Source organism: Lissotriton vulgaris, chromosome 6 (assembly GCF_964263255.1).
Source record: "Lissotriton vulgaris chromosome 6, aLisVul1.2, whole genome shotgun sequence".
NCBI lineage: Eukaryota > Metazoa > Chordata > Amphibia > Caudata > Salamandridae > Lissotriton > Lissotriton vulgaris.
This window is the reverse complement of record NC_141694.1, coordinates 1,279,012,880-1,279,025,947: the sequence shown is the minus strand read 5'-3', so window position 1 is coordinate 1,279,025,947 and position 13,068 is coordinate 1,279,012,880. Positions and strand designations below refer to the sequence as shown.

At 44.4% G+C, this 13,068-nt stretch overlaps 1 protein-coding gene across 2 annotated transcripts in view; it reads right to left on the bottom strand.

Moving 5' to 3' along the window:
* The window catches only part of MAP3K5 (mitogen-activated protein kinase kinase kinase 5), a 1,016,304-nt gene that overhangs the window by 628,940 nt on the left and 374,296 nt on the right, over positions 1-13,068 (bottom strand). For both annotated transcript variants that reach the window (XM_086927404.1, XM_086927403.1), the window contains exon 4: positions 5,334-5,527. In XM_086927404.1, coding sequence (XP_086783530.1) covers positions 5,334-5,527 — 194 coding nt within the window. The remainder of the gene's footprint in view (positions 1-5,333; positions 5,528-13,068) is intronic.

Here is a 13,068-nt window from a genome sequence, read left to right as displayed (position 1 = left end):
GTGCACTGACCATTAAATTTGACATCCCTAGCCCCATCATCAAAATCTCGACAGGGACATTCCAGAGCGCATTCTTTTCCTCAATGTGTACCCTGAAAAATCTAGACACCAGCTGAGCGCAAGTGTTAAAGTTACAGACATGCTACTCTATATTCAGAATCTGCCACTCACACTGCTATATGCCTCAGGCCATGAGAGTATCAACAGCTTTCTGTCAGCAGGAGAGAAGGGCGAGGAGGATCCACGCCCTATGTAGAGTTTTGCAGCATACTCTGTTACCACAAAGAGACAGATCTAGAAATAACTAATCAAGACAATACTGACGGCAAGGTGAACACAGAGCACTTTCATCATTAGATTCCGTAAGCTAAGTGCTAATCAAATGAGACACATCAACAATCATAAATCAATTTCTCCATCAGTGCTACCGATAATGAAGTGACTTCCATGAGAATCTAGCCATGAAGAGGTCAAGTAATATAGGGCCAGTGCCTTCAAGGACAGTCTAACAAAATGTTTGAGAAGGATACATGTTTCATTTTACAGGCAATTAGGTCTGGCTGGCCGGAGGTATTGTTGTTAGTCATTACTGTACTGATGAAGAAACAAAGCTGCACAGTACCAAAAGTACAAACAACTTTATATCATTTCTCAAAGCGAACCCCATCTTCTGTTGTTCTGCCAAATACAACATCGTGCTTCCTTGGGAATATCTGGACTGAATAGTAAAGGAAATCGAAAAAGCAACACCCGAAACAATGCTAACGTATTCATGAAAAGAAAACTCATAATACAGGCAACAAAGTGCAACTTTGAAATATTATTGTGTATTCTTATTGTAGGATTCAAGATTTTGAATGAAGGATCGAATCTTTATGAAATGCTGCTTCACAAGTCTGCTGCTCTGAACTTTCCCCATAAAATGTGCTTTATTTGAAATTTCCTAAAAACTTTTCCCATACAAACATCATATTGAGACGTTCACATGGTTTATGAATGTGTGGCATATAGAGCTGATCTTTCCATCCATTTATGTTGTGATAAAACATAGAAGCTCACCTCTCTTGTATGTTAAAATATGCAATATAATTATACTTCTAGTTATATAGTATAATTTAGAATACGCATGTAGTGTATACAACTGGAAGATCATGTGTCACACTTGTATAGCCAACGGGGACAAGGTTGATATTTTACATGCAATGGTGACAAATTTACCCTTCTGTAATATAGGGTATGTAGTACATCTAAAATTAAAAAAAAACGTGTTTGGAAATAAAATCATATAAATGTGCTCCTACTAAATATATGTAGAAACCCTATCAATAGCTAGCCCACAGAAGTGGATCAAACAAATGCAAATGACCCCATCATTTTTTTTTGTAAATTTGAAATCAGCAAAAGGAAGAGGAAATCATTATTTTCAATGTAACCTACACTTTATAATGATCAGTATCCAGCACCAGGTAATCATCAAGCAGCACATAAACCAAAGGTGAGTATGTATGCATGTAATTATGCAAGAAATTCTGCAGTTATAGTTACCCGAGCTAACTATAACTTACCCCCCGCAATGCACTGCTTATGACTGCACACATTACATCACTCATGACATGATCAGGGACATCACTGATGATATCTCCACCCAGTCCCCTCCCCTTTCGATTACCTACCTTTTAAGGCCGGTACGAGGGGGTTAGGGTCCCCAGTGCTGCAATCAGACCTGGGAGGGGGCTGCACTGCCACCCTCTCCTGTGAAATGCAGAGGGCAGAAAAAAAGGGCAAAAAAGGCTCAACAGCGGGCAGAAGAAAAGCAGAAAAGGCTCAACAGAGGGCAGAAAAACGAGCAGTAAAGGCAAGAGAGAGCAGAAGAGGGCAAAGCAGGGAGCAGAAATCTGAGCATAAAATGCATAACAGAGGGCAGAAAAACTAGCAGACTCATGCATCCACTCACAGACACTCATGCACCCTCTCAAAGACCCACTCAGAGACTTACACCCACTTACACACCCATTCACAGACCCATTCAAAGACATGCACCCACTCACCAACCCACTCATGCACCCATTCATAGTCCCTCTCAGACACTCATGCACCCACTCACAGTACAACTAAGAGTCTCATGCACTCTCACAGACCCAATCAAAGACTCATGCACCCACTCAAAGACTCACAGACCCAGTTGGAGACTCCTGCACCCACTCGCAGACCCAGTCAGAAACTCATGCACTCACAGACCCATTCAGAGAATCATACACTCACAGACCCATTTAGAGACGCACACACTCACAGACCCATGTACTCACTCACAGACACACACCCCCTTACAGACACAGTCAGACACTCAGTCACAGACTGACACACACCTGTGGAGGCACATGCAAACCTACTCAGACACTGACACCCACAACAAGACCCACTAAGACACTGATGCACCCACTCACACCCAGGGAGACACTTATGGAGCCACTCCCAGACCCATTCAGACACCCACTCACAGACCTACTGAGAGACTCATGCACTCACTCACACACTCTGTGAAAGATTACTGGTTACAGTTAGGAAATACATTTTTTTTAAACCTTAGGAATTCACTTAAAAAAAACAAAGGTTGGGGCGTGGCCAGCAACATGGCGCTGTAAGCCGCACTTGCTAGGAGCTCCGTAAAACCTTCTTTGATCTGGCGACATTACGTGAACCCAACAGCCTCTGAATGCTCTGAAAGGGTGGCGGAGAGTGGGCAGACCCATAGTGACTGCCAGGTGTGGCCCCCGGAGGCGAATTGGTCCAGAACGCGGGTGCAACGACTGGCGCCGGACTCAAGATGGCGGCGCCCACTGCGGCCTAGATCGGCACTGTGAACAGGAGCGCCCGGGACACTGTAGGGGTAAGGAAGTGCCCCAGCCCCAAAGACAGGAGGGAAGGAGCCCAGGAGACTCCGGGAACGCACTGTGGTAAGTCACGGAGCAAGTCCTAAATCGGCCGCACAGCAGGGACGCGGACACCACTCCCCGGCGCCCGACATCAGAGAGGACTGCTTACTGGGTTAGAGGCGCAGAGTGGGGAGTGGCGTAGGAATCAGACCGCCGGCCCGTGGGCAGCTAAGAGGGAAGCAGTGGGTCTCTAGTGGGACAGAGAGGCGGGGGAAGGCTACGGACGGGTCCCGGAAGGTGCCCCCCCCACCGCAAAGTGCCAGCAAGAGGAGAAGGGGGCCAAAACACGAGGGGGCGAATGAGAGATTCGGCGGAGGCCGCGACAAGAGGACCGCTAGCCCAACAATTAACCGACTGCTTTTCTGGTGAGCGAGGGGCAGGCCTGGAGTTTGGGGCCACCTCCCTGGAGCTGACTGCAGGAGTCGCGCCGTTTCACGTGAATGGAGTAGGCCCGTGAGGACCAGAGTTCGACGCATTGCACGTGGAACTATATTAGCCTGACTGCAACAACACCTGCCTGAGGGAGAGCGGCTCCCCCGGTGAAACGGGCTCGGAGGCAAGGGGCAGACGGGGGAGCACCTTCCCCCTAATTGCTTGGAAGAGCTCTACTGACGGATCGGATGCAATGTATTGTGTGCTCAGGACGCAGTAAGAAGCCAGAGACCGAGGAAAGCACACAATCTGGGGGTAGTGCTAGCCGCCCGGAGCTGCGCAGGAAAGCTGATAGAGGCGACCTGCTGGACAGTGTAAGGAGATCCCGTGGGGGCGACGCGGTGGAGGGCCAAAGAAGTGATCGGACCATCGAAAAGAATATAGACCCTACACTCTCTCCTCACAGGCTGCGGGACGTACAGGAATGGGCAAGAAAGACGCGGCCGTTAAGGCCCAGAAACAAGGCACCATTGATAAATTTGCGACTGCGCCGTCGTCCAAAGCTAGGGATGAAGCCGGAGCGAGCTCAGACACGGCCCTCCTGATCGGAGCGATCCAGGCGTCCAGGGAAGACATCCAGGCCTCACGGGCTGCCCTGGAGGTGAAAATTGGTGAAGTGGGAGTAGAGGTCAACTTACTGCGACAGGACTTCCGAAAACTCACAGAGAGAGTTACCACGGCCGAAAGAAGGATCGGCGAAGCGGAAGACGAAATCCATGCCCTGCAGAAAGATGTTAAAGACCTGATGGCCTCACATAAGCAACTCAAACGGAAAGTCGATAACGCGGAAAATAGGGCGAGACGCAACAACCTCCGCTTTGTGGGATTTAGAGAAGGAATCGAAGGGATTAATGTGGCGGAGTTTCTGCGCTCATGGCTGGTCGAACTCCTGCCCATGCGTCATTTTCCAACTGCTTTATCATTGAAAGAGCGCACAGAGCACTCATGGCCAAACCACTGGCGGGAGGAAGGCCTCGGCCGATAATAGCAAGGTTCCTTAACTTCGCCGCCAGGGACACGATATTGCGAGAAGCCAGGAAGAAAGGCGAGATACAAATCGAGAACTCTCAGATAATGATCTTTCCGGACTATAGTCAGGAGGTGCAGAGGATGAGACAATCCTTTGATACGCTGAAGGCCAAACTTAGAGACTTGAAGATACAGTACATGCTCCTCTTCCCTGCCAAGCTAAAAGTAATATACAAGGACAAGACACACTTCTTCACTCACCCAGAATACGCCTGGCAGTGGTTTGAGGAACGTCCACATACGCGGAGGCGAGAGGAGGACTGGCGGAACACGGAGTCGGAAGGCCCCTCTAATGGTACCCTTTGGGAGATGGTGAAACCACAACGCAGGCGCAGAATGAGGGGCACGAGGACGCCGCATACGACACCTTACCCATCACAACATGGGACCCCCAGGGGGACCCAGGACTCTGCAAATTCACGCCTGAACACTCAGGCTGGCTCCAGATTCTGGGCTCTGGCGCCCGAGGAGCGCACGGTGGGAGAGGACGACGCGGGAAAGGCTACGTCAGGGAGCGAGGAGGATGAGGAACAGTCACTTCATCCGTTGGTGGCGGCAATTAATGAACTGGAAAAAGACCACGATACGAACAGCACCCCTGGGCAGGGCGAATGCGTAGACTTTGTCACCTAAGCGAGAAGGCGACTGGGTGGAAGAGATATCGGTTGGACTGATCGGAGACACGCAAGTGGCTTACACGCCTCCTAATTGTTATTTTCCTATATAGAACTCGGTTATCATTGTACCTAATCGCTTTGGTTGAAAGAACTATCACATAGAACGGTGGGTGCAGTGGGAGATCATCCTTATTGATTTTTTTCAGTAAATATAGATCTATATATATATATATCACATTTTTTTAAACTGAAAACTGCTTCTAAAAACACACATTAAAAATCACATTATTTTCCACAACTCGAGTACCCAATGAAGTCTTACCTTGAAGTAGCCTGTGCCTCCCTTATAATCTGAGTGAAGCGATCTGAGAGAGGTAAGCAGATCGGTCCCAGAAGTAACTCAAAGCTAGGCTGCATTAGCTCTGTCAATCCCTTCATAAAGCTGCTGTCACAACAGTACACCTTGTTGTGCGGCGTAATCATGTAAGGCACGAAGCTATAATTTCCAGTGCACATCTGTGGGCATGTGAGAAGATGTATTGTGTTACATTTTTTTTTTTTTTTACTGAGCACACATTACAAACAGATGACAACTGGATAATGCAACGTAAATTTACATCAGTAGCGTAGCAAGGGTGCAAAATGCAAGTATGGCAATGTAACCTCTGCTATCCTGGTTTGGTATTAAGATCAGTCACTAATTGTGAGTGCAATGGGTCTATCACACGCCTGTGTTTTGTACTACTCCACCAGCACAGCTTTACATTAAACACATTTTTTGTTAATCAGACTTTTTCAAAGATTAATTCATCAATATCGCGTAAACAGCCTCATTGAATAGTATGCCAGCCATAGTAGACCGGGCCCTAGGTTTGCAAATATGCCCGGCCCTGGCAGCAGCTCACTCATTTTCAGTTTTGACTAGAGAAAACAGCTATCTGTAAAACCCATAGTTACACATTCTTTAAAATGAACAGATAAGTATTTTGCACTTGTCTCATATTAGTGACTACTGTATCATTCAGCCTCCTATGAAGTGCTTGCCCTGGAGCTGCCACCTCACTCCAGGTCATTAGGGAGACGTCTCCAGCCCAGAACTTTTCACCTACAAATCTTTATCAGGTGTGTTAGACTAATTAGTTCAATGGGAGCAAAGGAAGGTTAATACATTCAAATTGCAGTAGGCGATCACACGAAAGTTCAAGACTTGCAACAGTGCCCATCACAATCTAATAGGAAGGGGTCACCCCATTGCCTTCCAATGTTCAATTAACTATTTTGCATCTTGAAAGTACACTGAATCAGCACACAGACTCTTTAATGAACAGATGCATTTTATACAGAAAGCATTTTTATGTTCTCTTAATGTTGTAGTCAGAACCCAAAATAGAAGCTAGACCTATTTGCCATGCCTGTGCTTGTTTGGATACTTGGCAACCACTAAACCAGGGCGAGGTTCAATCAAGCTCCTCTGTGATGCTTTCTTTTAAAAAGAAAAACCCAAGCAGAATCCGGCTAAGTGATGAAGAACTGCTACAACAGCAGTTTGGGCACACAAAAAATCCAAAATGTGTGTTTTTTCCTTCAAATAACATTTTGGTTCAAAATAAATACAGAGAAAATATGTTTCCTGGGTCCAATGTTGAGATCTAACCTGTTGAGGGTTTGTAATCAGAGAGACAGCAACATGAAGAGGATGTAGACTTAGGGCTAGAGCAGTCGCCCTCGAAGCTGGGAAACCTGGTTCGAATCTCGGCAACGACGCTCAACATCCTGTGGTTCTGGGCAAATCACTTAATCTGCCCGTGCCTAACAAAAATGAATGTTTAGAAAAACAACAGTGGTCCCAAGCACAAGAAAATAGTGGCACAAAATAAATATAGACACAATGGCACTATATTAAGTAGTGACTTGTCCAGCCAGACAGAGGTCCAATTCTTACTTTAGAAAAGAATATTCTGATTGAATGAGCCCTTCTGTAACTAAACTGGGACTATGTAATTCGCTCTGATACCAGATGTCTCGGGTCTAGTTCGCGCTATATAAAACTCTAAATAATATGAAACCTTCCGTCATATAAATTAATGTTAATGCATGCGGACTTCTTCAGAAATAGTTTAGAAAATATTAGTATATGATAACTGCTTGGCATGGATGAAATCAGGGCACTTCACCTACACGATCTATATGTACCTATGACAGCATTTGAAGATTTGTAATGTTTCAGGGGACATTTAACCAGGGGTTTAGGTTTCCTTCTGAATACAAATATCTGTGATTGTATGCATTAACTTGGAGTACGTGCTAGTGGAAAGCAGGGCTGAGGAACTAGAATATCAGGCTGATGCGGACTAGAAACTGAGTGTGACAGATAGAAGTTAAGTGGGAGAAGCTAAGGTTTCAGCTCGCTCCCACGAGTGTTCGAAGCAAAGAGCTGTGTTGCTTCGGTTTTCCTGAGGATGTCTTTGATAAAAAGCACTCAAGGTAGGTCTCAAACTTTCCGAATGATTCCAGTGGACAGTGCTGAAGTTGAGCCAGTGGCTGCAGGTGGGGCCCACCGGCACACATTTTTGGGGACCAGCACTTATTATTTCGAATCAAATTTTTACCTGGAGCAAGACTATGAAAAACACACAAGGGTGAAAGAAAGAGAAGATCATCATAAAACACATAACAAAAGGGAAAAAGCAGTAGCCTGCAAGAGTGAGATAAAGGGCAGGGGGAAGTCTGGTGGTGGATTAAAGAGGCATTAAATGGAATCAAGACTGTGCAGCCTTGGTGTTTGGACACCAACCCACAGTAGTGCAGGCCACGGGCTTCTGAGGATAACTTTGGGCCCAGCACTTAAGTCAAGTACTTACCTCATAGTAAGGCTGTGAGTGGAGAGGTGGATCCTGAGGTTAATAGAGTCTAGGTGAATCATTAGGATCTTGCAGAAAGGACTGTGACTTTGAGAAGGAGTCTGCACATATAAATGAGTAAATGAGTGCATGATTGAAACAGGTTGTGGCTGTAATTAGATCAGCTGTGTTTAAAGCACCACTAAAAACGGGGTGACTAAAGATGCTAATCCAAGAAGAATAGTAAAAGGCAGCAATTGTTGCTTTCTGATAGCAATAGCTTGTGTAAACCTTGAACTGGCGTTAATGGCAAATAGTTTGAAGGTCTGTCCTAAATTTTATTTTATTTATAAAGTTTTATATAGCGCAAACTTGACCCAAGAGGGTATCAGAGCGCTTTACATTTAGGATTGCTGCGTTAGAAGTTACATCAGTTACAAGATCATAGTAAGGTACAGTACACATAAACAATGTTGCAAGAATTCGTAGAAGGGAGGGGAGGAAGGAGTAATAACAGGGAGACTAAGGCGGAACTCTGCCCAATGTACCGCTGGGTAGGTGTCTGTCAAGGGGGAAACCATGGCCAATCTCCTCATTAGCGGTCTAGCAGCTCCACCAGGCATCAGCCATGTTGCTCAGGTCTCAGTGCTCAGGAAAACCAGTTTTGAATGTATTTGATTTAAGAAGTTTATATAGCGCTGGCTAGACCCGGAGGTATCAGAGCGCTTAACAAGAGGATTGTTGCAATATAATGTACATCTAAAAAGGTTTATATAGCGCTGGCTAGACCCGGAGGTATCAGAGAGCTAAACCAGAGGAACATTACATTACAAGTTACATCTGTTACAATAGCGTAGTACGGTACAGCAAACAAACAACGAGGTTGAGAGAATTTGTGGGACAGGAGGGGAGGAAGGAGCCATGGCAGGGAGACGAGGAAGAACTGTGTCTAATGTTCGGCTGGGTAGGTGACGGTCGAGAGGGAAACCAGGGCCAATCTGCTCATTAGCAGTCTAGCAGCTCCACCGGGCATCAGCCATGTTGCTCAGGTCTCAACGTTAGGGAAAAACCATTTTGAATAGCTACATAGGCTACAGTAACAGTGTCAAGTAGTGAAAGAGCATGTCCCCACTAGAGGATAGAGGTAAAAAAGGAGGTGGAGGGGTGGGAGTACAAACAAACCAGAGAAGGAGCTGTGGCTGCCAATTCGGTCGATGGGGGATGTGATCAATGTCTGGTCGGAGTCCGGTGGTAGGGATAACTGTGGCAGCCATCTTAGGGTCAGGCAAGGGATTGCTATTGCAGCATCCAAGATCAAAACTGCTTCCCTGGTTTCTCAGGTTGCCCACCATTCTCAGGCTCTTCGGCTGCTGCTTTGTGCTGCCACCATTAGGTCCTACCCTATCATCATCAATCATCATCATTATTCATCATCATCATACTTCAATCTTCAGTAACTCAATATTGGGATAAAAAATGCAACGCTGAATATAAAACACAAAAAACTAAAGTAAGAAAATGGGAAGACCTATGTCATTTCTCAGCTTTATATGAAGAATGTTGACTGATGCCAAAAGAATTATCCCCAGGTTAAGACTTCTTGCTTTCCTGAGTTCATAGTTTTCTTGTGGAGGTTAATAAAATAGAATTTAGAGTGAGAATTCAGAAGAACAATTATATCCCTGTCCGTCACTGTATATTTAATACTTTATTCTTTTATAACACAAAGTGGACTCAGTATATCGATTATGAGCATGTTCGCTCTAAAAGAGTTTTCTCCAATGGGTGATAGCAATGGCTCACTGGCGAAGCCCCAGTGAGCTGAGAGCGCGAGACCTCTTGACGTCACACAGGTACATGCAATATGCAGTTTACATGCCTAAGTGAAAAATTGCAAACTGGAATCACTCACAGATGACAGAGGATTGGGGTCTCACCAAACTGACAATGTGAGGACAGGTGGTTGCTGCGACTTTTGAATGCCTTTCACGAAGAGTAAAATGGCACATTTACTTTACATGCACGTGTGTAAAAATGTCTTAACAAGGGGGTACATTTTTTCATCCATAGAAAATCCGTCCATGGTCGGGATTTCGTGCCTATTTCCACCCTGGAAAATATTGTCTTGACAAGAACAAATTTCGAATAATTTCTGAAGTGGGTTGAGATAAAGTTTGTGAATAACCAAAAATAAGTACCTTCAGGGATGTGCACAACCTTTCAGGACATTTCAATGATAGAACCCCACTCCCCCTCCCCCCCACATTCCACCCATGGAAAAAGACTTGCTCATATGGAAAATCTTTGTATCAATAAAGTTTTTTTAAAGTGTAAGTCCACCTTTCTGGAAGAATGATATTTGAGAATATAAATAGCTATAGGAATCGAACTCTTAAGGCAATCCCAGTAAAATTCAAGAAGTTTATCATAATATGAGGAACAGTGGTCCCTGTGGTAAACAAACAAAAAAAAGAAAATAATTCTTTACTTTTTCACATACTCTTTATATTATGCAAAAATATAAATACAAAATAATCCAATAAATGAAATGTGCAGTGGCTCTTGATGCTCAATCAGTGATACATTGGTGCATTATATACATGTATCTCCGTTTATGGGCACTGTCTGAATACACAGCTGTAAGAAAATCAACATAGGTCTAGTGTCAAATGTCGATCACGTTTCGATCCCATCACAATTAAGGGATCATCATCAGGACTGAGGATAGGGATAGCACAAGACAGAGCAGTTCTCCCACCACGGTTGGGAAAACGATTGGGGAGCTGAACAACCAGAAGAGCAGTGGTGTGTCCCAAAATGGACTGTCAGTTATGAGGAAGCACGTATTAACAAACAGTCTCCAGCATAAAGAATGCAGCGTTTCCAAAATTAGATTAGCCGTCAGAGCAGAAGGCTCAGGACTTATAAATTTGTGTACGGTGAATTTCCACAATAGGGTATGCCAAACTGCTTCAAGTCAGAGAAATGTGTTCAGCGAAGACAGGGTTTTTATTGTTCACCATAGGGACCACTGTTTCTAATATTATACCTAAGGCACTCCCAGACATCTCCCTAGAACCAGAAAATATATTAAAATACTACCTGAGCAACTATTTGTGCAGCTGTCCCAAAGCCTACCTAAGAGTGGAAAACAACCAACCGCAGTGTTGGGCTGAAAATAAACACTTGCTCACAACACTGACAGGAAAACCGAGAAAAGATAAATACGGTATGAAGGTAACTGTTCGAGCTTGAACAAACTCTTCAGCTGGAAGCCCCATAGCAATGTGGCAGTTTAGACCTCTGCAAAACCAGCCTGTCCCACAGACAAAACACGGGCATTTTGCAGCTTTTTAGTCATCTCCGTGGATTCTAGCTCAAGGCTTGACATCAATGACAATGTTAACAGGAATAATGAGCACAAAGAACTTGAACATTTATTGAACAGAGTATCAGTTAACTTGTCCAAAATGTGATCCCTCAAGAAATTTTTTTCCAGGTCTACATAAAGGATAAGAGGCGTGCACAAAAAGGAAAGTGATGTACAAAAATAATCACAAAAGTGCAACAAAAATGTTAGCAATTAGAGGTTCTGCTTAACAGTGGCACCTGTGATGACAGCATTGCAAGGAAAATATTACTGTACTAAAAAGGGAACTGAAATAATAATGTGGGAAAGAACAAACTGCAGAAAGGAAACGCATCAAAACGGAATGCACCATCTAGATGCAAGGAAGCAGTTATTGGTCCCAACGGACTTGCACGAAGCTACTTCTTAGTAAATCCAAGATCTAGAACAAATATTTGATCGGCAATACAGTATTAAAAGATTGGGGCACTGAAAGAATTTTTGAAAAACATTCATCTCACAAACTTCTCAAGTTGCCGATCCAAAAAGACCTTGTAGAAAAATCATTATTTACGTCCCCAAGACTAAAGATTCTTCCACACCGCTAAATGTTCTAAATGTTAGTTAGAGTTCATTCTCTCTCAGCAGTCCAGACTTTGAGGACTCAATAGCGCGTCCCTCTGAGGTACTTGTCTTGAGGTTAAGTGACCTGTGTAGTTTGTCAAATAAAGTACATTGGAGCCAACATCACGTTCACACTCACTTTCCTCCAAAATAATATTCTGTATGAATTTATTTATGAAAGAAGCGTTTCAGTCAGAAAGGGGGCACAACGTGATAAAGTGGCAACAACAAAACCAGGGCAACTGAATAGTGACAAAGCTGAGTGGTGAAAATGTTTTTTGAAGAACTGACAACAGAGTATGAGTACAGTGCGTATAATTTTAAAGGTATATTTGAAATATGTAATACTTGTTGGAATCCCTTAGAGGGGCAGGTAGTTGGGCAGGTAGTTCGAAGGATCTCAAAGTGGACGTGGTCCTGTGTCACTAGGGGACTGAGAGGTGATTTAGGATAAGGGAGTGAAATGTTCATGTTCTGGTTAGCAAAGTCAATAAATTCTTCAGAAAGGGAGAATAGATACCATGGAAAACCGTTTCTCACAACTAAAGTATTTAGTTGGCATTTGGCAAAGGGGAAGGGCCTGGGAATCCAGCTGTTGTACAGAAATTGAGTCATGTTTAGAGCTAACCGCAATAAGCAACTTTACTCTAACCCACACCTACAGCATTCTCACTGATCTAGGTCATCTTGATAACTTAGATTAGGACACCAAACTCTGGATCTCAGAGAGTCTCACCATAACCAAACCAGCATTGGCAAAGCCAAAAGGTTTCGCCTATGCAAATTCTTTTGGCTTTGTCAATGTTTTTTTACATGTTGCACAGCAGTTGAGCTGCTATGAAACATGGCTTAAAGTAGGAAAAAAGTACTATGACGAATGCTGGCCGCATCATAGCGCTTTTTTTTTCACCGTACATCATGTTGCACAGCAGCTCAACTGCTGCGCAATATGTAAAATAAAATTGACAAAGCCAATATATTTTGCATAGGAGAAACCTATTAGCCTTGCCAATGCATGTTGCTGTTGTTATTCTTCAGTGCCGGGGTGCCCTTGCTCCTGCTGTCAGGGACCATTACCCTGGCATACTTGTAGTTTTTAATGTTGGGATGAGCTGCCAGTGTTTCAATGCCTCTACCTCACAGTGCATCACACCTGGGTTCAGCCGGCTCTTAGGTGGCTCTGCCGACCTTGGCCTAGGAGGGGTTAGTTTAAAAGTAACAAAAGTCCCGGAGAGGAGCAGGAC